We start from the raw sequence: 23,389 nt of genomic DNA, 5'->3' as shown, positions 1-23,389 counted from the left end.
AACACAAGCCCCTTAAAATGCGAAAGTGTCGGAACTGCAAATTGTGCTACAAACAGAAAAGAGTGGAGCAGAAAACCAATGTATTCTGCAATGCAAGTGTGGCCAGTCTATGTTTCACAAGTTCAAAGAACTTCTTCCCCCAGCGACACGAAACCCACTTGGGCTGACTTTCTTTTTTCCTTTTTTGTAAGTCGAGATTTTTTACCCAAATATACGGCTCCCCCAAATATACGGCTTTGCTTCGGCACTACTGTCTACTGTGTTCTCGTATCGGCGAACCTCGCTGGGCTGCCGTAGCCATGGGAGCCCGCGTGGTTGACACGCCGGGAGCTAGCGTGGGGACCTACCCCAGAGTGCTGGCAAGGCCCCCGAGGAACCTCCCACATATATCCCACAAGGTCGAGATTTTTTACAGAAAAATTTGCCGAAAAGTCACCCCTCGACATGTATTGCAGTCGCTGGCAGTTGTCATCTGGCGACCGGGCAGCCCATCGAGCCCATCCAAACCCCAAAGGCACCATCGCCACCACCATCAATCAAACGCGACGCCATCTTTGTTTTGTTGCTTCTCTCGCTGCCGGCGAATGTGTGCGTGCAATTTTCTTGTTGCTCAAAATGAGTTTAGGCACTTGGTGCCAGTTTACAGCAGCATTTAAAAGAAAAGTTGGGGGTTTTCCAAGGCCAATGACGTGTCCGCTTTACGCCAGTTCGGTATCACCAAAAGAAGTGTTGCTAGTGGCGTTAGCTGAAGGGGCAGCTCTCGGTATGCAACGCTCGGAAGCCCTCGTTTCATGGGCGCTGCTCTGTGCACCTGTGCTGCTGTACAAAGGGGCAAATTTTGTCCGCTAGCGTCGTGCGATGTCTCTACAAATGGATACCTTAAGATGCTTGCTGACCGCCTGCACAGACTGGCTGTTGCTCCGGTCTGCACACAAGTGTCCCATGCTTTGCGCTCGCTTCACGATGACATCGTCTTGTGAGTGTTTAAAGGGACCTTGCAACACTTGCCATCGCCTACTAGTAATGTATTTTGGGATAAAGTCTATTGTCCCAGAAATCTCCTCCCGCAAGAATTATGAAAATCCGTTCACCATTAACGAAACTACGCGTGATGAGAAAGCGCGCATAATCGTTCCCTCTCAACGCGACCGCGGACAATGCGACGAAAGCTGCGTGCTCTCTCCCGGAGGGGGTGGCTCGCGGCGTTCTCTTCGGCGGCCTTCGATATATCACATTCTGCGCAACGCGGAGGGGCCTATTTCCGGTCTGGTGCCACAAAAAAGCAGGCATGGGTGCCTGCTCGCAAGTGCGCGCTCGGGCTGGTAGGGCGTTTTTGAAGCAGTAAACGTTTGTAGTCGAGTGATCCAGTTGAAAGTGAAGTATTGAGCGCATCACTCAAGCTCCGCGCGCACTCAAAAAACAAAAGAAACAGTAAAACTGTGCCTACAGGTTCAGGCATAGAAGAGGTTCGTACACAGCGATGACGACGACGGAAATGGGAGAATCTAGCCGCAAAGTTGACCAGTGGCAGCCGATCGGGCAGCCATGGCCTATGTGACGTCCCTTAGGCCATGCCAGGGGTTGCATAATGAGGACAACTGAAGAGAGAGCAGTTGGTTTTTCCGCGTCTTTCACATCAATTTGTGCACTCACCGCTTCACGTGCACGTGTAATATTTGGCTCAGGTATTCCTGGCAGTTTAATCTAAACGTCGCGCAGGTTTACTTGCACTGCTCAAAGAGTGTTGCAGGGTCCCTTTAAGAAGTGCTGTATCATAAGCAATTCCCTGGACTGCACCGAGGACGACCTGCTGTGTGAGCGACAGCCAGCCAGAAGCAGTCATCCGACGATACTTCAGACAGTTTTAAATGAGTAATCTGAGACGAAACAAGTTATAGTCTCAATAAAACAATGGTTGGTACCTAATTATTATTTTTTTTTTTTTGCATTTTTCGGCTACAAGGTAAGGGGGTCAACCTATATTTCGCCTCGACCTATATTCTGCATTATACGGTATATCCTCAATTTTTCTGTGTGGAGCAACACCAACGTTTTTGCGTGTCGCAGATTTTTTCTGTACAGCTTTGTCTTTTCCGCATAGATATTCTTGTTTGAAACAATTACCCTTACCATTACAAAGAAAATTTACCCTTTTGCAATTCGATCCCACACACTTATGTGGTGCATATTTTTTGTGACTGGGAAACAAAATTATTATTGAGACCACCCAGAATCACTGCTTTTCCCATGGGCAGGAGGAGAGTGTTAAAACAGCACAGTCCAGAGTGGGGTGACCATGGTGTCTCGTTTCACAAGGATGGAACAACTGGTAACCACTCGTAGAGAGCTGAGGGGTTCATTCACAACTGCTCGCATACCGTATATACTGTGTAAGGGCCGCACTTTTTTTTCGAAATTTTTGCTTGGTGCGGCTCTTACACGAATCAGGCCGATGACAGCTCACCCAAAGTCTGTACTGTTTCCTCAACAGTAGCGGAGTACAAGAGAGTCACAAATGACATGCCAGGAATGCTTTTACTACAATTTCATCTCGCTATCGCTCTCCTCGTTCTCGGAAGAGCTCACCTCGGCGTCGGCGTCCTCCCAGAGACGATCATCTTCAGTACCGTTCATGCAGTTCGAAATTCCAGTCACCTTGAAGCTTTTTGCGACTACCGTATAATGCGGAATATAGGTCGAGGCGGAATATAGGTCGACCCCCTTACCTTGTAACCGAAAAATGCAAAAAAAAAAAAATTAGGTACCAACCATTGTTTTATTGAGACTGTAACTTGTTTTGTCTCAGATTACTCATTTAAAACTGTCTGAAGTATCGTCAAACGACTGCTTCTGGCTCGCTGTCGCCCACACAGCAGGTCGTCCTCGGTGCGGTCCAGGGAATTGCTTATACAGCACTTCTCAAACACTCGCAAGACGATGTCATCGTGAAGCGAGCGCGAAGCATGGCACACTCGTGTGCAGACCGGAGCGACAGCCAGTCTGTGCAGGCGGTCAGCAAACATCTTGGAGTATCCATTCGCAGAGACATCGCACGACGCTAGCGGACAAAATTTGCCCCTTTGTTCAGCAGCACAGGTGCACAGAGCAGCCCCCATGAAACGAGACCTTCCGAGCGTTGCATACCGAGAGCTGCCCCTTCAGCTAACGCCGCTAGCAACACTTCTTTTGGTGATACCGAACTGGCGCAAGGCGGACACGTCAGTGGCCTTGGAAAACCCCCAACTTTTCTTTTAAATGCTGCTGTAAACTGGCACCAAGTGCCTAAACTCATTTTGAGCAAGAAGAAAATTGCATGCACACATTCGCCGACAGCGAGAGAAGCAACAAAACAAAAGATGGCGTCGCGTCCGATTGATGGTGGTGGCGATGGTGCCTTTGGTGTTTGGATGGGCTCGATGGGCTGCTAGGTAGCCAGATGACAACTGCCAGTGACTGCAATATAGGTCGAGGGGTGACTTTTCGGCAAATTTTTCTGTAAAAAATCTCGACCTATATTCCGCATTATACGGTACTTCAAACGACACGGCACTCCACGCGCTGAAAATCCACTCACACACTTGTTGGAGTGATGCCCGCTTCAGCCGTCCTGTAGGGGTTTTCTCATGATGGCCTCCAGCCATCCATTCCGAGTAGCATCGGTGAAATTCCGCTTTGAATGGACGGTTGACGCAGACGTTGAGCGGCTGCAGCACACTCGTCAGTCCTCCAGGAATAATGGCCAAGCCCGTACGAGTCGTGGCGAGTTGGTTCTTGATGCGGTCCGTCAAGTGGCCCCGGAAACTATCCAGAACAAGGAGGGCTTTCCGTTGTAACAGGCCTCCAGGTCTGTTTGCCCAGACGGTCTTGATCCAGTCGGCGACGAGTTCCTCGCACATCCAATCCTTTTCCTGGACTCGTACGATGATTCTCTGAGGAAACTTCTCTTTTGGGAGAGTTTTTCTCTTAAATACGACTAATGGCGGAAGTTTTCTGCCCTCTGCCGTGATGCACAGCATCACAGTGCATCTTTGACGTTCTGCGCCGGTCGTGCGCACAGACACACTTTTCGCGCCTTTCAAGTCCACTGTGGTGCTTTCTGGTGCGTCGAACCACACAGGAGTCTGGTCCGCATTCCCAATTTGGGAGAGGTCGTACTGATGCTCCCTCCTCAGACCATGCACAAAGCGATGGAACTTAATCACATGGCTTTCGTATTCGCTTGGAAGCTTTTGACAAAGCGTCGTACGGCGGCGGAGAGAGAGCTGGTTATGGTTCATAAACCGCGTAACCCACCCCCTACTTGCTTTGAATTGTGCCTGGGGTATTTCCATGTGGCGAGCGATGTTCAGGGCTTTCACGCGTATCATGTCAGTTGATACGGCGTAGCTGTCCCTTCGAGTGTCGACGACATATTTGAGAAGTTCGCCTTTGAGTTCCGGGTATTTGCACTTCTTGCCGCGAAACGCCTTCCTTTCAGCTCCTGTTGGTAGCGGCGAGGGCATCTTTCTGTTTTATCCAGTAACGCACGCGCTTCTCATCCACGTCGAACTTGCGTCCAGCTTCCCGCTTGCCGTACTCCTCCGCATATTCAATCGCTTGCAGTTGAAATGCCGCGGTGAACGATCTCAAACGGCGGCCCATCGTCCCTCACCTGCGCTGGCTCAAACAGGGCTCACTACTACAGACGACACCGATCAAAAGAAACAACACAACACTAATGATGCGCCACACCATCGGCTACACAAAGGAATAATGGCGCCGCGCCGCCGTCCATTGTCGGCGGAAGCAGGAAAAGCTGGCAGCGCCATCTAGCCGCAATTGAACTAACTACATCTTTGTGGCGGGACTTTTTGAATATTTTTTTTAAATTTCCCCCTCCAAAGTAGGGGTGCGGCCCTTACACGAGTATATACGGTACTTCACACTTTCCTGCCCACGGGAAAAGCAGTGATTCTGGGTGGCTTAGCAAGCAATTTTTTCTCGGTTTCAAAAAATATGCAGCATATACGTGTGTGGTATCGAATGGTAGAAGAGTAAATTTCTTTTGCAGTGGTGTTTATTTTAACCAGAAATTCTTATTTGAAAAGAAAATAAAGCTGTACAGAAGAGTTTTGGGACAAACATAAAAAAAATAACCAAAAACGATAGTGTTGCTCCACAGAGAAAAAATACACATACTGGTGTTTCCCTTCGCACCAGATCAGTCACATTCGCCCGTCGGCGGCGTTGCCTTTTTGCGGTGCTATCGTGCTGAGAAGACGCAGCTTGCGCTGCCCGATCGAGGGGCCAACCGTTGGCGCTCGTTAGCGTCTTGGCGTGGCCTCCGTGATCGGCTACCGGCGGCACGCCGTTGCTCCGGTCGTCGCAATCGCCCGGAGAGAGTGTAAGTTGAAAAGGGGGCGTGGCCGCGTTTTTCGCCGCACCGTGGCGCGCGTAGCCTAAGGTCGCTATCCCTGGCGCAGGCAGGCGCAGAGGACGAAAACTCGGCCTTCGCAGCTTGTGTGCGACGTTTAATCTAAAAAAGTTACCGCACACCAATGCAGGAGAACGGTAGTAGTTACTGGTCCCATTAGGGTAGTTACTGGTGCCTTTGAATTTTCGACGTAGACTATGCCCGGGGTGACGCATAAGTGAATTCGTTGCACAGCAGTATTCTTTTTTGTAGTCGCGCATGGTTCCAAAACAACACGTTTTCCAGTTTTATTTCTGAAAATCTCGTACGTGTTGTCGGAATGCATATTCCGTGCGTTCCGAGCAAGAACCAAATTGTGGGAATTCAACCGACCGGCATCCAACCATTAGTAAACAAGAAAATACCCGCTATGTCGGTTCCTTTTTTCTCCTTTAAACGTGCGGTCTTTGACAGATAAAGTAGATGACGTGGCAACACTACTTGAAACGTTTGGCACAACTTTTACCGCGATACTATTAACAGAGACGTGGTATGCTTCAGCATCAGTGTATACTGTCCAAAGGCTATCGGTATTTCTTCCGCAATGGGCAGGGTAAACGTGCTGGTGCCGTTTATTGGCATGCATGCTTGCATATACAAACACACAGAGACACCTCCAGTCTACCATAAGTGGTCTAAGTAATGTTATAACAATCTTTACCCGAGTTACGATTGGTAGTTCTCCACTTGATGTGTTTATTCACTAGTATCCCGAACAACTTACAGCCGATGTTGTGCATGCAGATATTAGTGATCACCTTAACTGCTCACTGAAAAAAATAATGCTGTTAATATGTAATGCCAACAAATTATGTGCAGAATATTACCTGAGCAAATCTAGAAATTCAGAAACAGTCTTTCGAAAAAATACACATGTAGAATCCATAGCGGTGTGAAACGCATCGCGGAAAACTGACTTTTTCACTCACGGCAAATAATTTGCTACCGAGATTGCAGTAGATACTTGAAACCACCAAGCATATTAAAATAAAACACAACAGATAAAACCTAACAGATTATTTGACTATCGTAGTCGCCTGCCTATAAACAATACACGAGAGCTTATTGGTACGCTGTTTTCGCACACGTGCACTTGCACGCATGCATGCGCACGCACGCCCCCCCCCCCCACGCACACATACACAACGGATACCTAGAGCGTTCGAGACAACTTCAAATGCAAAAAAAGCATATTTTCGCGCTGAGATATCCCGCGAAAATGCTGTAACACCGAAAAAAGAATTCAGCACGCTGGCATTCGCTCTCCCTGAGATGACAGAACCCTGGGCTATGGCATTCGATTTTTAAACAAACGACCACTAAAGCTGCTTGCAAAGGCAATCGTGGGTGTTAAACAACGTACGTTAAACAACTGTGTACTTGTAGGATCGAGTCAAAATACATGGACGACATATTGAGTTTTCTGGCACGAAGACGCGACAACGAAGGCTGATTTACAACTCAAGGCGCAGGCAGCGCCGGTCAGACGAGCGTCTCTTCAACCTTAGGCTAAGGCCGCCACCTCGCGGCGGAAATAGGAGTTAACAAAATTACACCGCTCCGCCTGGTTCTGCGCCGAATGGGACGGCCGGAGCAACGGAGCGGCGCTGGCAGCCGATCTCGGAGGCCACGGTCTTGGTGCACTACTTCGCCTCACCTTTCCTAGATGGCAGCACCATCTGCATCAGTGAGACGTTTTCTGACATTTCTCCTGTGTTCGTTATACTGGTGTCATTTCCGTGACGGATATGATGTCTTTAAAATCTTCATGTATCCCAGTAAAAGACACTTTTGTGTTGAAAAATTAAGATAACATACATGTTGTGCATATACAGTAGAATCTCGATGATGCGAACCTCAAGGGACCGCGAAAAATATTCGTATCATCCGAAATTCGCATGAACCAACACAGACCAAAAAATTGAGCACTAAAAAAAGTTACCGTTTATTTCTTTTCTTATTTTCGCATGAGGAAATACATGATGTTTTTCTGCTTTTTTTAACCTCCATGTTGCCCAGAAGTCCTTTCTGGACTTTTTTCTCCTCACTCGCGGTGCCCAGGCTCACAACACGCCGCAACAGTCAAGGCGTGAACCGCATGGCACGTTTCTGCATGCGCTTCTAGCGCGTCGGTGTTGCACATCCAATTTTTTTCACACCCGCGTTGATGGTTCCGCACCCGCAGCAGCTTCTGCTTCAGGCAGAAAACGACGCGTGACGTCTGCGGCAGTGAGAGGAGCCTGATGACTTGCGCCAATGGGGAGGCGCGCGCCTCATGGCGGCAGTTTCAAAGTGCTCAAGACAGCCGGCTGGCTCTGCCAGAAATGTTTAGGCTTACCGCCCCGGCAGATATTGCATGGGCTACTAGCGGCGCGGATGAAGTTTCATAGCACTGTTTTCGCCCACATTACCAGCTCCTTTACTGCACAAGTAACTTTGTGTGTGCCTTGAGCGGCATTTTAAAAAGCAGCTAGAAGTGGTCGCTCGAGTGCCCCACACCACCTCGCGGCTGAAGCCACCGCCATGTTGCCACCGCCGGCCGTGCCACGCACAGCGTGCGGGCGGTTTCGCGCCCAGAAAATCGTTCGGGGTGAAAGAGTGGCAAAGAGGGGAAAGGAGCCGTATGTCGCCGGCTCGTTTGTACCATCCGCGGGGCCGCGCAGATCCATTTGTAACAGCTGAAATTTCTCCCATGGCAAACAATGCAATTTCGCCAGGTCTTCTCACCAATTCGTATCATCCAGAATCGTATTATCGAGATTCCACTGTACTATTGGCGCAAAACTCCTGCTGACTGCTAAATATCAAATGGCTAACTGTAAAATTTCTTGACTTACAAAAAAAGGAATTTAAGCTCTAGAGAGTTTCGTGCCACTGTGCAAAGCAGTTCCTCAAAACGTTGGCTGGCCACGTGTGCATCGCAGAAACTGTTGATTTTCTGCTCTGCTCTTTTTTGTTTGTAGCAAAATTCACAGTTTCGATACCTGTGCATTTTCTTGGGCTTGTGTTGAACAGGGGTATCAGGTTCTGGGCGGGTTTGGCACACTGTCGCTTCGAGGCTGGTATCTGAGGACGAGAAGTTGTCCTCGGAGAGAGTGCCGCTAATGTCATCCAAAAAGTCACGAGTGGAACATTTAAATCGCTAAAAATGCAGTGTTTCCGCGTCTCGGTATCATCCCAGCGCCTATCACATGACACAGGCGAGGCTTCAAAAAATCGCGGTGTGCAGAAAAACAGACCAAAGAGGATGTGAGTGTCTTTGTTACTGAGTAGATGGCGCCAGCTCTCAGTGTGCACTCGGAAAGTGCCAAATTTGAATGGGAAAATGTCGAACTGTGAACTTGAAAGCATCTAAAGTATACTGAATAGGCGTGGCAGGAAGGTGCGGAACAGGCTACTGTGGCCTCTGGATACGAAGTCTCCGAATGTATGGTCAGCAGGCAAAGATGGCAGCACAGTATGCAAGCATCTCATGCCTCAGTTTTCCTGAGCACCGTCAAGAACTGCCATTTTAAGCCAGTAAGTATGAGATCTTTGCCGGTGTTGGCAGAAGTGTCGGCCTTCTGTTTCACGGCGGAAACCCGCATACAAATTGGGCAGCAGAACTCCCACCAAGCCCGTGAATATAATCTACCCAGCACACGATCCATCCCGCTTTTAAGTATCGCACTACTGTCAACAACTGTCGCCGAGTGACTACAATTGGTGCAGTGAGTGAACAGGTCAGTGCTCAGTCCGCACCGCCAGCAGGGCAGGCCAGATTCGTCTGAGGCCGTTTTTCGGAGGGACGACGTCGTCTCCCCTTTGGGGGGCCCAGGCAGGCTGAACCGCTGGGGAAAAGGGCGACCCAGCTCTGCTGCCCAGGCGTCGGCAGAAAATGATGAGGGGCTTCCAGTCTTTGCGGCAAAAGAGGGGCACTGAAGGGGAGCTGCTGTCCAAACAAGAGGTTTTCAGTCTGTCTGGGCGCACTGACCAGCGCGTTTTCTCTCTTGTCATCCAGTGTCCCTTTCAGCTGGCATGAATCACCGCGGGGGGCCGAGGGCGGCCCTTGTCGGAGCATCGTCCTTGGCATTTTTTGTGGCGGCTGCCGTCAAGGCTTTCTCCGCTTGCGTGCAGCTGTACATTGGTGGCATGGCCAACTTCAACCAGGATGGCGTCAAGGTGGCAGCGAACTTCTCCGGCTGCCTGGAAAACGTCATGCTGAACGACACCAACGTCATCGGCGAGCTGAAGCGAGACTATGAGAGCTGGACGTACTCCAAGGTTGGCCAAGTGCTGTACAGCTGCCGGGTGAGCTGCCTTGTGGAATGGCCCAGTAGCTGGGGACAGTCAGATTGGCTGCATAAACATTTTCACCTTTGTTGCCGCCCAAGTTGCTCTCTTCTTTTTTCCCCAGAGAGGCATACCTGTGTAGTAACGTTACATGTATTACAGTCCATCCCGGATATCTCCAACTCCAAGGGGATCGCAAATAGGTTCGATATATTGATATATAAGATATTTGCTTTCGCGTAGGATTTCCAAGGGGATTTTAGACTGTCCAATATATGCACTAATTCAATATATCTGGGTTCGATATATCCGGGATCGACTGTACATGCTCTTGAAGTGCCATTATCTCGCGCGTATAACCTGCACCAGTAATTGAGGAATGTCCGGGGCATGGGGAAGGGCAGCTTCTCTGCACTGTGGGCCACTTGGTGCGTCATCACCAGCTGTCATTGTGAACTCCCTCCTGATCTTGCGCAATTGTCGAACGTAAAGATTAGGTGAAGGCAAAAGCAGGCACACTGTGGGCTGTCACGAGGGGAAGACGAACGGGGCTCTGATGAAGACCAGCAGCCGAGGGAGGGTCGCCCAGGGAGGCTCCTCCTCCTCCTCGGGATGGCTTCGGAGAGGGGGGGACGACCGCAAACAGCAAGTTTGACAGCGCCATGCCACGGCGTGTGCTCTTTCTGTTGTGGCAAGCACTGCGTACCGAGGGTGCAAAATGCCGTTCTGCTTGCAACCATTATCGCTCAGCCACAGCACAAAAAGCACACACCTTGGCATGGCTCCCAACTTGAATTGGGCCCCCGATGAACCGGAGGAGGTCCAGTGAGTCTTGAGCCTGCACCAGCCAACCTTTATTGCACAGGCGCTCACCTTTGCTGCTCATCGAAGAGGGCCACAGGCAGAGGTGAAAGCTGAGCAGCCATCCGCAAGCAATCAGCTTGGCAGGTTCCTTGCGGTACAGCAGGGTTTTGCTCCCCGGGAAATGTGCTCTTCGTGTGCAGGTTAAGAGAGAAAGGGTTTGACAACTGCTGGTCAGGTTGTCATCTTGACAAACGCGACTTAATCTTGTGGTATTTCAACAATTCAAGGGTTACATTGTGCACAACGAGCATTGCTTTGGCGACGGCAGTATGTGGGCCACCCCCTTGGCTTGCGAGTGCTCGGAGAGCCGTGTGTTTGCGCACACAGTGTGTGGGCCAGACAGTGACGGGGGGGCGTGGCTGGGTCCCCTCGTTTGCAGTACGAGCAAGTGATCCCGGTGACGTTTGTCAAGTCGGAGTCGATGCTGCGAATCGGTGGCTACATGCAGCGCAGCATGAACTGCAGCTTTGACTTCCGCACCTTCAACGAGCAGGGCCTGCTGCTCTACAACAAGTTTACCGGGGAGGGCTACGTCAAGGTGAGCCGAGGCTGTGGGTGGGCTGCGAAGGCAAAGCCTGGAGACTGGTACACTCTGATCGAGCATAGCAGCACTCGACGAGGGGCTGCATCGAAAAGCAATTTGGCCGTAGGCTCGTGTAGAAGGGAGGCGCGAATAGCTTCCTTGGGCATTGGCAGCTGGCCGGTTCTTCCTGAGCGGCATGGGATCGGGTGCTGTGCTGCTGGTCTGGCTGCAATGAAGGAGCTTGTTTGTGCGATTTGGAGCCGTGCGTTATGCCGAGTTCATCGTCATCATCTACGCCCACTGCTGGGCAAAGGCCTCTCCCATTAATTTCCAATTATCCCGGTCCTGTGCTAACTGTGACCAATTTATCCCCGCAAACTTCTTGATCTCATCTGCCCGTCTGACTTTCTGCCGCCCTCTGCCACGCTTGCCTTCTCTAGGGATCCACTCTGTTACCCTTAATGACCAACGGTTATCTTGCCTTCGCATTACATGCCTTGGTGAGCCTCTAAGTTTCTGCCCCGTAGGTGAGTACTGGTAAGATGCAGCTGTCGTACACTTTCTTCTTCAGGGACAATGGTATGCTGCCATTCATTATCCGAGAATGCCTGCCGAATGCACTCCACCCCATTCTGATCTTTCTATCTCTGGTTGGGATCCAGAGTCACGACTTGGCCTAAGTAGATATATTCGCTTCCCACTTCCACTGCCTCGCCACCTATCTCAAACCACTGGGCTGTCCCGAGGTTATTGATCATTACTTTAGTTTTCTGCGTATTAATTTTCAGGCCCACGGTTGTACTCTGTTTGTCCAGTCCGGTAGGCATGCTTTGCAGTTCGTCCCCCCCAGTCATAGCAAGTTAGGCGCACGTAAAATCCAGTGCAGGCGCGCATTCTTTTAAAGCCCGGAAACTGCGGTGTGGGCCAGCCGCGGGGAAGGAATTCCCTAGCTGACATGGTGCAAGTGTTTTTGGCAGCACCAGCAGTGCTCCCTGTGCTGTGTTTGTGGGTGGCTGTCTCTTTCCCACCAGCACTTGTGGCGTGCCCGAGGGAGCGGGGCGTCCTTGAGCCAGGGGGGCCACTTCTGTAGACGGTGACCTGCCCATGTGCACCGGTGGCATGGGGGACACCAAAGAAAAGGGCGCACTTTTTTGTTTGCTCTTTGTCGGCGATGCCCAGTTTTGCGGTTTGTTGCTACAGTCCGGTGGAAGCTTGGCGCCATCCTGCTCCAAGCCGCTCCCAGGTGGTGCCGTAAAATGCCGGGCAACTGTGGGACCACGTTCAGGGCCAGCAGCATTGCGCAGGTGCGGCCTTTCTCCAGGGCCCACACGGGCAGCTGCGCGGCTTCACAGAACGGGGGAGGGAACCGGGGCCCGCCAGAATGCAGCCGCATTGTACAGCGCTCTTGCCGCAATGCGTGCTCCATCACCAGTGGTTGCTGTCTTTTAGCTTGCCGTCAAGTGCACGAAATGAAAACCCTTGCCACTTAGCTTATCGCGAGTGCACTTGCAATCGCAAAGGCCTTTGTGCCGTGCTGCTTCGAACAGCATGAGGTGACGGGCCCTGGCACACACGAGGGCAGATTCGGTCAAGCTGTCAGCTTTCTGCCAGTAACCATCTTGTAGGTGCGTCTGGCCACGCAGCAATCCTTCTTTTTTTTCTGGGACCTCCCCCCTCTGATTCTAATCCTCTGGTAAGCCCACTCTTATGCTGGAAAAAAGCTCAAAATGCTGATGCATCATGAAAAGAAGATTTAGCTCAGCAAAGGTCTGCAAAAATTGCTGGCCTGCAGTATTGGTAAATAAGTAAAACAAGGACGCCAAATGGACAGGACTGCCTGTGCTGACCTGCTCGTTCGCCGTCTTTGCTGTGCTAGGTTTTATTTTCGTAGGGGGAACCAACTCACCCGGCAACGCATCTAACTGATACGTTAGTTATTTGGATAAACACGACGCAGTTGCGTGGTATTTTTTATGCAGATAGCAGCATGCATTGTGCACTTGATTAATAGAAGGGGTAACACGTTTTGGTGTTTTTTCTCGTGTCTTGTGAACATCGGCATTCTTTTTAAAATTTTTCTGGGGTCTAGTCAGGTCCAGTTACGCAATGCATCAAATTATCTCGTTTCCGCTTGTATTATTGTTTCTCTCAATTTCTGTCTAGTTTCTTTAGGTTTTTTTTTTTCTCTCTCTCTCTCTCTCTCTGGAATCAGGTCGGGTGTAAAATGAAGTGAAACTTTTAACAGCTTAGGTGCAAAAGGGACCAGCTTGCCAATCTTCGGACTTTTCTGGGCTGTGTTTCACGTAGTAATACAGTGGAACCTTGATAATACGACTTCCGAGGGACTGCGCGAAAGCGTCGTATGACCGGGGTGTCACATTATCGGGGCACTGATAAATGCCAGCCTAGTAGACTGCCTCACGAGGCAGGTGAGCTAAGAACTTGCTTAAGCTAGTACTATATTTCGCATGTTCTCGCGTAATTTGCAAAATCCTAGCTGAAATGTGAAGTTTCTAAAATGTACAACGCCTCCTTCCCGCCAGCCATGCACCGCAGGCTGCACGACCCCCGTGCCCGCGAGTTAAGGCCGACTGAGTCGAGCACATTGAGAGGGGAAAAGGCGCGAGTGCAAACTGCCAAGGCCAAGCCCAGGGTGCGGGGCGGTGGCGCAAAGAAAGGAGCAGAGCGACACTGATCAGCAGGGAGCAGGGATATCGGGAAAAAGAAGAAGCTTGAATCGAGCGGGCAAAGAAAGCGGGTGTGCGTCGCACGTGTTTTCGCGGCTACCTGGACTTTGACGTCTCGCTGTTGGGGCATTGGCGTTCTGCTGCCGCGTGGGGCCGTCCGGGGCTTGCTGCCACTCGCCAGTGCCCACCTGCTTGCCAGCAAGGGGTCTGGCCCGCCTGCGGACCTTCGCACATCAAGCAGCGTCACACGGGGGCGAAGAGCAATAAAAGGACGGGGAAGACGGCGGTTTGCCCCTGCTGGGCATTGTACAATCGGGGTTTTTAATGCATTTTTTCTACGGGGAGTACCGGGACCACGGGGATCCGTCATAAGAAGCGGGTCATTGTAAGACTGGGGGACATATCAGCAGGGTTTCCCTGTATCATGAACATTTATTTTTAATTTAATTAAGCATCACTTATATCTAGTTTTTTTTTTCTTAGTTATTGTTCTGTCAGCTGTTATGCTTTAATTATGCAAACATATTTTTCCCAACTCATTTCAAGGGTCAGCACAGCATTGATGAAAGGCTGAGTAAGAAAGTTGAATATTTGTTTTCCTAGGGGGCTAGTGGGGGTGGGGTTACCAGAAATGAAGATTGCAAATAAGTAATGTTAAACTCTAGAAATCTGCTCTCAGACAGGCTTGGACGGCACCAATATTTGCCTTTTGGGGCTCCGAAGGTGCCCCAAAACTCCCCTCTTACTGCTCCAAAACAGCACTGTTCGTGCTCCTCGAGCTGCTCCGAAAGGCTCCAGCCCGCTTCCACCCCTGTACAGTGGAACCCCGATTATACGTCCCCCGGTTTTACGACGAGCTGCGTCTTGCGACGGATCACCGCGGTGCCGGGAAACGCTCCATAGAAAGAATGCATTGAAAAGCCCGATTATGCACCACTCGGGTGCGCGGGGTCTGCTTCGTACGACGGATGCTGGCGGGGATAAACCGGCGTTTTTCTCGCCTTCTACGCCGGTTGGCGCTGCCAGCACGGGGCCCTGTGCGATGGGGCCCAACCACTTGCTGAGCAGCCCCAAGCCAGCAAGCGGGTGCGAGCGGGCAGGAGCTTGTCCTGCTACGACCCCACGCGGCAGCAGTCCACGTGGCTGGCAGACCACCAAATGGAAGCTCCCAGTGAGCCTGCAAACGGGGGAGCACGTGAACGCGTGGTGGGATAGCACCGGACGGCATGGGAGTCTGGTGGTGCGCGGCTGCTGGGCGAGCGCAGGGGCACCATGACTGGCACTTGCAGATTCTGCGAGAATGCGCTACATGCGTAGCCCACCTGTGGCGGGAGACTAAGGCGGCGTTCATTCGTACCTCGATTATACGACGCTCTTGCGCGGCCCCTTGAAAGTCGTATTGTCGGGCTTTCACCGTATTTCATTCTCTTTCTCGGGAATGCACTTGGACTTGCCGATTGAGCGTGGGGGGCATGCACACATGCTCGGGCCCGACTGAATGCGGGAACTAGGTGTTTTCCTGTGCAGGCGGCCGCACAGCTGAGGGATTTCCCTTCACGATATGCGAGCAGGGAGGGAAAGAGAGAACATAGGAGGGACTGGCCTCTGGAGGGCTGCTGCAAGTGTGGCTCCTGTTGCATAAACACTGGGGCTGGCACACACCAATCGACCATTGGAGAGCAGCAGGCAGATTCCTGTCAAAGTGTGCACGCACACTGGCCGAGCGTTACACCAAAAAGAAAGCTCCTCAACCTAAAGCAAACAGATTGGCACTGAAAGTTTGGTTCTACTGAAATGCACAAAGGGAAACATGGGACAGTAGCCGACCGATTTTTCGGACCTGGAGGGAAACGAAAAATTGTCCGAATAAAAGAGCAGTCCAAAAAAATCCGTCAGTCATTACTCATATGGGACAACTGGCGGTTCCTCGGGGAAGTCCGAAATATCCGGCAAGTCCGAATTTTCCGAGTCCGAAAAAAACGGTCGGCTCCTGTAATGTGCCAGCGTTGTTTATTTGTGCATGTCCGCATTCAGGCTGACAAGTACCGTAGGTGCTGGTCGGCACCAGTGGTTACTGCCTCGTATGGTAGCTGCGTTTCATGCCAGCCCGCCCGGCTTGGCGCAGCTGCATAGTAGCAGACTGTTCTGAGCTGGGCCCTGTGTTTGCTGCAGCTGTTCCTGGACATGGGGCGGATCCGTGTCGAACTGCAGGGAAAGGGCACGCCCGTGGTCCTCCTCAAGCCCTTCGATGGTGAGTGCGTCCCGCTGCAGTGGAAGAGCACTGTGTTGGCCATGGCTCTGGCATAGAGTGCTGCCGGGTTGCTGCCACCCCAAGTTCTGTTGGCATGCACAGGAACTTGGCGACTTCTCATAGATGGGACTGCGCTGAAATGGGGTGGAAAACTAGAATGCAGGAGCACCATTCCCCTACTTGTGCCGATTTTGTGGGAAATTGGGGAAGCCGTCCGTATCTTCCAGTGTGCCACTTGCTTACACAACAAGGGTTGGTGCACAGCAGTGGGGGGGGACCTGGCGTTGGGCCCAGCATTTCTGTTTGGTGTCCTTGCCCTAATGCAAACTCTTTGAAAACCAACCATCCATAGCAGCAGCCTTTCCTGGGGACCTCCTCGTCTGGCGTGCTGTGAGGGTGTGCCCCTGCTGAACATGTGCGCAGCCGGTCCTTGAAACTCGCTCGCCCCGTACAAGACCCGTGCGATTCTGTGGTCCGTGGAAGCCACGCGGCAGATAAAGGCCTCCGCATTCTCCTGAGGGGCGTGTTGCCGGCGGCAGCTCTGCCCGCTGATGCCGCACAGTGGCTGCCCGGCCACTGCGGGGGCCGACTATGACAAACCTGGGCCATACCGTGGCCACAGAGTAGCTCTGCAAAGTATATGTAGGCTGCCATGTAGGCCGCTTTTGCCTGCTACTCGGGTTTTCCCAGCTGCAAACAGTTTTGACTTCCTCGTGCACTTAGTTCTCAGCCAAACTTAACTGGCCCATGGGTATGGTCCCACCTAGAAATATTTGCTAGTCTGTCGTCCGGCGGCCGCAAAGGGGGCTCCTCGGTGATGCATGCAGCGGCCGGCTGGTGCCGGCGTGGGGAGCAGTGCGGCGGACGGCGCTTCGCCGTGCTGCATTCGTAGGTCTGGGCGCTTTCAGCCAATTATAACTGCGCGTTTTCGTCGTCTGTTTCTGTCTACAAAACAGATTAGCCAAAAAGGTTCCTAGGAATACGAAAAGTTTGTTACCGAAGCATGAATTGGTGGGAGTGCGTTTTCGCGTATTACGAACGATCGAGCTAAACCACGGAATCTTGTTGCTGTGTTTTATCCTCTATATCGTCTTCCGGGCAAAAGGTTTCCACGCATACTCGGGGGCATCGGAAACACTGCCGTAATGGCATCTCTTGCTAGCTGGGGTCGACTACGTTACCTAACAAAGAAGAGTTTTTGTGTGTACCCCCGCCGTACATTGCCGTGGACATATAAGCGCTTGAAAATATTTGTGTGGTGTGTGGGCGCTTCATAAATTCTTTTGTGACCCTTCAGAACCATCCTGACTTCTCTCCGCTTGCGATTCAAATATATGCTTTGAAGCTTGAACGGGATCTCACCAATTCGCATCGTTCATTAATTAGGCCCCATCGCACGGCGAACGCTGCCTCCTCAGTTGGGAATATCTGTTAAACGTAAATGCCGAATAAAAATATTACGAGTGTACACATGCATACGATGTGTTTTGGCATTTTGAATCAACAGGCAGAAACTGTGGTACTAGCCTCTATTTTGCGCACCTGTAATTTTTGTGAATTCCACAATTTGGAAACTTTGCTAACTTGAAGGGCACGCGAAACTTATTTTTAATAGAATCAGGCTGCCAAACGGTAACTGCGCTTGTATTCTTCATTGCACAGGGCTTTTTTTTTTTGACCTCCCGCATATACTCGGAGTAAATCGCGAGACGCACGCAGGGAAAGCAACAAGGGAGAATATTTGTGTTATGGCCAATCATTTTCTTTGCGGCTGTTTGAAATCAAGACGATAAGTTCTTGAGGCTTATTTATTCCAATGACCATGTGCCTTGCTTTACCCTGCCTCACAAGGGGAAGCGGGAGGCCTCAGTCCGAAGTGTTTAGAAAGGCATTTCACTACAGCTTTCTTCTTTTTTCTATTTTCTCGAGCCAGCCTGGCCGGGTACATTCCGACCACCTTCAATGCATGAGGTTCAGGGATAACAAAGTAGTTTCCGCAATTAGAACAAACGCTGCGTCTGGCGCCGCTGGGCTCTCTTTGAGCGTGATCTCACAGTCTCAACATTGCGCGAAATAATGGTTCCAGTGGCGGTAGCGAAATGGCTTGTCTCGTTGCTGCGTTTTCATCCTTCGGTCTCACCCACGAAGGTCAGGGGCCGCAAATAAATTCCGTAGCCTGATTCGCGAAAAATTCGGGGTGCGAAATTTAAACGTCGTATAGAAGTTCTATCGCAGCTTCAATTGTGAGCTGATGTACCTCGAGCCATTCGATTTCACCGCTCTGGCTGGCCGACAAACCTCGATGAGCGCCCGCTCTCCACGGCAGTAGCGTGCGGCACAGGCTGGCCGGCGGCCGCTCTCGCTCCAACCGCTCGGGCGCTCCGATTGCTGCTCGCGCGCCCTCTGCGCAGCGCTGTGCGTGCATCAGCAGCGCGGACACGCCTCCCCGTAGAGAAGGCACGCGGACGGCAGACTAGCAAATATTTCTAGGGACCGCACCGTGGGACAGGCCCACAGCCGGGGCACTTATGCTGGCGATGGCTTTGCTGTCGTTGCGCACCATCCCATCACGGGATGGGGTCGGAGGGCGGTGCAGGTGGCAGGAGAGGAGCTCCCCAAGGGGCCAGGATGTCACATGGAGGGCACTGTCAGTAACGACACCATTGAGTCTGGGAGACCGAAGCTCGCGCAGCCCTCGGCCGTTCCAGGGAGCCACCAACGTCGGCAGCCATCCTATAGTTTCTCTACGCAAGCGTTGTCTGTCCTCTGGAAGGCACAGGACATGCACTCCTGCTCCATCGGGGCTCTGGCCCATACCGGAAGGAAGGATTCTGCAGCACATGAAAGGCAGGGAGGTTGGCTACCTTACGCTTGGGTAGTGGGAATGGAGGGATTTAACTCTTTCGTTACCGTGCCTATTCAAAGTCTTTCAATTTGAACTATACCTTGGGAGCCCTTTTCATAGCGTTCCAGGCGTCTCTGGAATAACTAAACCTATTTGGACTTACCTCGGAAAGTGTCCTTTCAAAATTAGTTTTGTTTACATTTTTCCAACAAAAACATGATTTTTGGCACGCGTTTGCATCACCTGGGTGTGGGAAAGGGGCGTGATCATTGCGCCTCGTCACTGCTACGAACAAAGAATGTGTGCCACTCGTAATTACTCTGCATCAGCATTTGGTTTTTGTTATCAGGGCACGAATGGTGAACCAGAAGATGATTTGGAATCGTCAGGTTTGCACTGTGACAGTAATAATCCCTAAAATCGGTGGAAAGTATATGCAGCAGTGCCTGATTGCAAAGTTATTTTACAAGGATTGTGCGGGTCCTTGAAATCCTTGAAAACCCTTGAATTCAGAAGTAGCATTTTCAAGGGCCTTGAAAGTTTGCAGGCCCTTGAAAACCGTTGATTTTGGAGAGAAACCACTTTGTGCACTGTGGGCATACTGGGTCTAGCTACGGGATAACAAACGACCCCGGCTAGCTTCGTTAGAGGCGTCGAGCGCCAAAGTGGGCTCGTTGGTCCCCTGCGGGCTAAGTGGGGTTCAGGGTGTTCCCCCTTCGCCCGGAAATGACCCATCCAAAATGCCCCAGAGAGGTCCGCGGCGTCCACAAGGGAGACGCCGCGACGGGTTCGACTCACCGACACAGGCGACGACAGGCTCCAAAGGGCCAGGACGAACCATGGGGTTTATTGGCCGAGCCGTACAGTGCATAATAACGCCAAGACCGGGTTAAGAACTACACTGTAACGACGCGCGTCCTACGGCGTCGCCCAAACAGGCGACCATGGCCGAGGTTGCACGCGGGCCGCTCGACCAGAGGCCTACCCTGCGCGTCCGATCAGGGCCAAACAGCGCCCGACCGGCCGGCGCGGCGGGGAGGAGGCGAGCCAGCCGGGGACAAGGAGCGCCCCGGTATCCGACTCCCATCTCCTCCATTCCCCCATCTCCCCTATCCATGGGGCTAGAGCCGGAGCAAGAGCCCAGAGCAAAAGCAAGAGAGCGCGAAGCGCACGCGCCGCGCTTATAAGGAGCGGGGGAGAGGAGGCAGGTTCCCGGGCGGGGAGGAGCGACAGCGGCGGCAGGACGGTCGGTGTCGGTGCCCGCCGGCGCGTCGGCCCGCGAGGTGACGTCACGTGCGCGGGAAAGCGCGCTCGTTCGAACATCGCGCTCGCGGGAGGAGGAAAGGGGATCAAGCGGATCCCCACAGCACCAAGAAATGTATTCCTACTCCGTAAATTCTCGCCACGTTTGTACGATTAAACCTTCACGTTTCAAACAGAATTCATTTAGCAGATTATTTTAATCGCCTGGCTGCACTGCGACCAGTTTCGGTTTCGAAGGGTCTAGCCGAATCCATATCCAGTCCATCCCTTCATGTTCCTTTTGCAGTGATGGAAGTGCTCCTCCAATCCGCCTTTTTCATTGCGGTGTGCTGCCACCAAGCGTGCCAGCGGAAGTTGAGGCGGTAGGGTTTGCCGGCGTTTCCTCCGGCTGCGTTCTCGTTGTATGCACGGCAATCCCACATTACGGCGAGGAGCAGCAGAAGTTTTTCTTCTGTGTTGGTGTTATAACGCCTTAAGATGACAGCCCCTGGTCATCACATAATACCAGGCGGCTTCTTATCACTGAATGAGGGCTGGCAGAGAAATCTCGGACAGATCCGTGTGCCGTCCGAGTAGCAGAGCGAGCAGTACTTGGAGTCGTCTGGCATGAAGTGCGATCGCCAGCTCAACAAAGGCTGGCAGTTCGCAAAATGCCTTTAAGCGCTGGACACATGTACGATTGGTACACGCGATTCGCATGCGACTGATCGTTACGACTGTCGCCCCGACTAGTCGTACGCGTGAATTTGAGACGGCCCGATGCGCGCATGAGATGCGTCGGCGGCGTCGCTCTGCCCACTGCTTTTGCTCCATGGTCAACTACGATGATCGCTGAGCTGAATTTGTAGATTCTGCGCGTTTGTTCGCAAGAAATGGATAAAGCAAGCAATCGTGAAGCGTTTTCTGCCTTCGTAAACAGTCCGCGCACACGCCGGCCGCGCCTGCCAGCTCGGCACACTCAGCGGCTCGAACCGGCGCAGACCACGGTAGCAACCGCGCTTATCGCTGCTCTTCTGAATCAATCTGATTGCTAAAAAGAAGTTCCACGTGCGAGAAAGTAGGTGTTAGTGTGGTGAAAAATTGTGCTGAGGATTGTTGTCAGGGCTTATTTTAAAAGCCGCGATCAGACATCTGCCGCGATGCAAGCCTACGCTGACCGGTCGCCGCGGCGCGCGGTGCGCCGAGCGGCCCAGAGATGGCGATACCTGCGCGGAAGCATCGAAACAGGCTACGCAGATGTCTCGGTCACCGATCGCTCAAACGGCAGTTATAGCTTAAATAGAGTTCCTCACGCGAGAAAGGGGATGATAGTGTAGTGAAAAGTTGTGTTGCGGATTGTCATTCGCAGTTGCACAGATAGCGGCGATCAAATATCCGCCAGGATGGTAAGCCCAAAGTTCCCATCACCCGAGCCGACGCGAGCGACGCAAGCCGCCGTAGCCGATCGCGTGCGGCCGACGGGAAGCGATAGAAGCCGACACCGTTCCCTTTTCGGCACTCCGAGTTACAGCGGAACGCAGCACAAGTTGTGGGCATTGTTCCGCGCACAACAAGCACACACAAAAAATCAAACGATGTAAATACAACCACGACCCCTTCCCGCTTGTGCGGGAGCTGTGGGGAATGTCGTCTGCTGCCCCTACCGGACTGCTTAGGGACTTGGCCGCTAGGGGATTGCGCATGCGCAGTGGGGTTGTGAAAGAGGGGGATTGCTCCACACTGCTCCAAGACGAAACTTCTGCTCCATGCTGCTCCAAATGGTCGTTTTAAGGGATTTTTGCTCCAAACGTGCGCTGAAGGGGCATTTCGAAAGCGTGTGGTAGCACTTCTAACTCTCTCGTGCAAAACCAAAACTGAAAATAAACTTGTGTCTAGTGTCACCTTTATTCAAACATCCGAGGCAAACCCGCTTGTAAACTGAGTTTGCTGCGATGTGTAGGCATCTGGAGGCATGGCCTTCTTTATCTGTGATCGTCCATGGCTTTTTTTATGGCTTTACGGCTGCCCTGGTGCATCGCCATGTTTGTCACAAAGAGCATATGAATGGTTCTTTGGGCATGTACTAGTCTTGTTAAAATTATTCGGCTTTGTCTTTTTCGAGGCGTTTTAGATGCAAAGCATCTCTTGCTCGGGGCTATGTCCGGCGTCCGTCCGTTGTCCGCACCTCTCCCCCTACACTATAAAAGAAAGAAATAGTTAGCGCCGCCCGGTTTCGATCCCACGACTCTATGGCCGCAACAGGACGTACGTGGCGCTCTTCCCTCTGCGCTACAAAACTGAGACAGGAGCATGTGCTACGAACGCGCCCTATGTCTTTGACTTATTTAAACTACGTCAAGAAGCTACTGATACAACGAAGGCACGCGAAGCTGAACGTCAATAGAAACGACGAACTGAAGACTTTAGAGGAGGATGTTAGCGTCTCTTGCTCGGGGGGATGTCTCGCGTCCGTGCCCCATCCGCAGCGCCTCTGATGATGATTGTGGCAGGATGCCCCTAGGGACTGGCCATCCAAAGAATCCATCACGAGATAGCTACGCGTTCAACCACCGTCGTCATCTTCCCGTAGGGGAACCGCTGAAGACGAAGGAGGAGAAGAAGACAAAGCTGCGAAGAGGAGGGCGTGTACGGTGCTCTCGCCCTGTCCGCAGCGCTTCTGATGATGATTTTGGCAGGATGCCCCTAGGGATTGCCCAACCAAAGAATTCATCACGATATAGCTTCGCGTTCAACCACAGTAGTCATCTTCCTGTAGGCGAACCACTGAAGAAGGAGGAGAATAAGACAAAGCTGCGAAGATGAGGGCGTGTACGTTGCTCTCAGCCGGTGCACCAACGTCAACAACCTTTACCTCACCAACGCTGATGGAGACTACTGATTCTACCACAGAGACGACAACATCGACAAGAACATGATGGACGAGTTTTGGCGCCTCGAGCACCACCGCCTACTCACCGTAACACAACAGTACTTGCGTGCCTTTGCCACCGGTGTGGACCGAGACGTGGAATTCCCTCTGGCGCTACTAAACACCAGATCACTCAACATAACGGCAACACGCCAGCTGCGCGATAAGTGCGCATGCGCGTCTCCTCTCTCATCTCCTCCTCTCCACTCCATCTGCTCTATATAATAAACCCAGTCCGCGCGCCGCTTCCTCAGTTGCTGCATCGGTTGAGACACGCTGCACCGTCTGATGAGCTGAATGGACGCCAACAATAACTGTGGTTTT

The 23,389-nt window shown here is 51.9% G+C and overlaps 1 protein-coding gene across 1 annotated transcript in view; it reads left to right on the top strand.

Annotated features, from left to right (window-relative positions):
- The window catches only part of Nrx-iv (neurexin-4), a 139,805-nt gene that overhangs the window by 27,862 nt on the left and 88,554 nt on the right, over positions 1–23,389 (top strand). Inside the window, exons 6-8 of the mRNA XM_077705629.1 lie at positions 9,569–9,742; positions 10,968–11,126; positions 15,971–16,049. Coding sequence (XP_077561755.1) covers positions 9,569–9,742; positions 10,968–11,126; positions 15,971–16,049 — 412 coding nt within the window. The remainder of the gene's footprint in view (positions 1–9,568; positions 9,743–10,967; positions 11,127–15,970; positions 16,050–23,389) is intronic.

The sequence above is a fragment of the Haemaphysalis longicornis genome, unplaced genomic scaffold, assembly GCF_048455015.1.
Source record: "Haemaphysalis longicornis isolate Haplotype H1 unplaced genomic scaffold, Haemaphysalis longicornis Haplotype H1 scaffold_4, whole genome shotgun sequence".
NCBI lineage: Eukaryota > Metazoa > Arthropoda > Arachnida > Ixodida > Ixodidae > Haemaphysalis > Haemaphysalis longicornis.
This window is presented reverse-complemented; position numbering and strand designations above follow the sequence as displayed.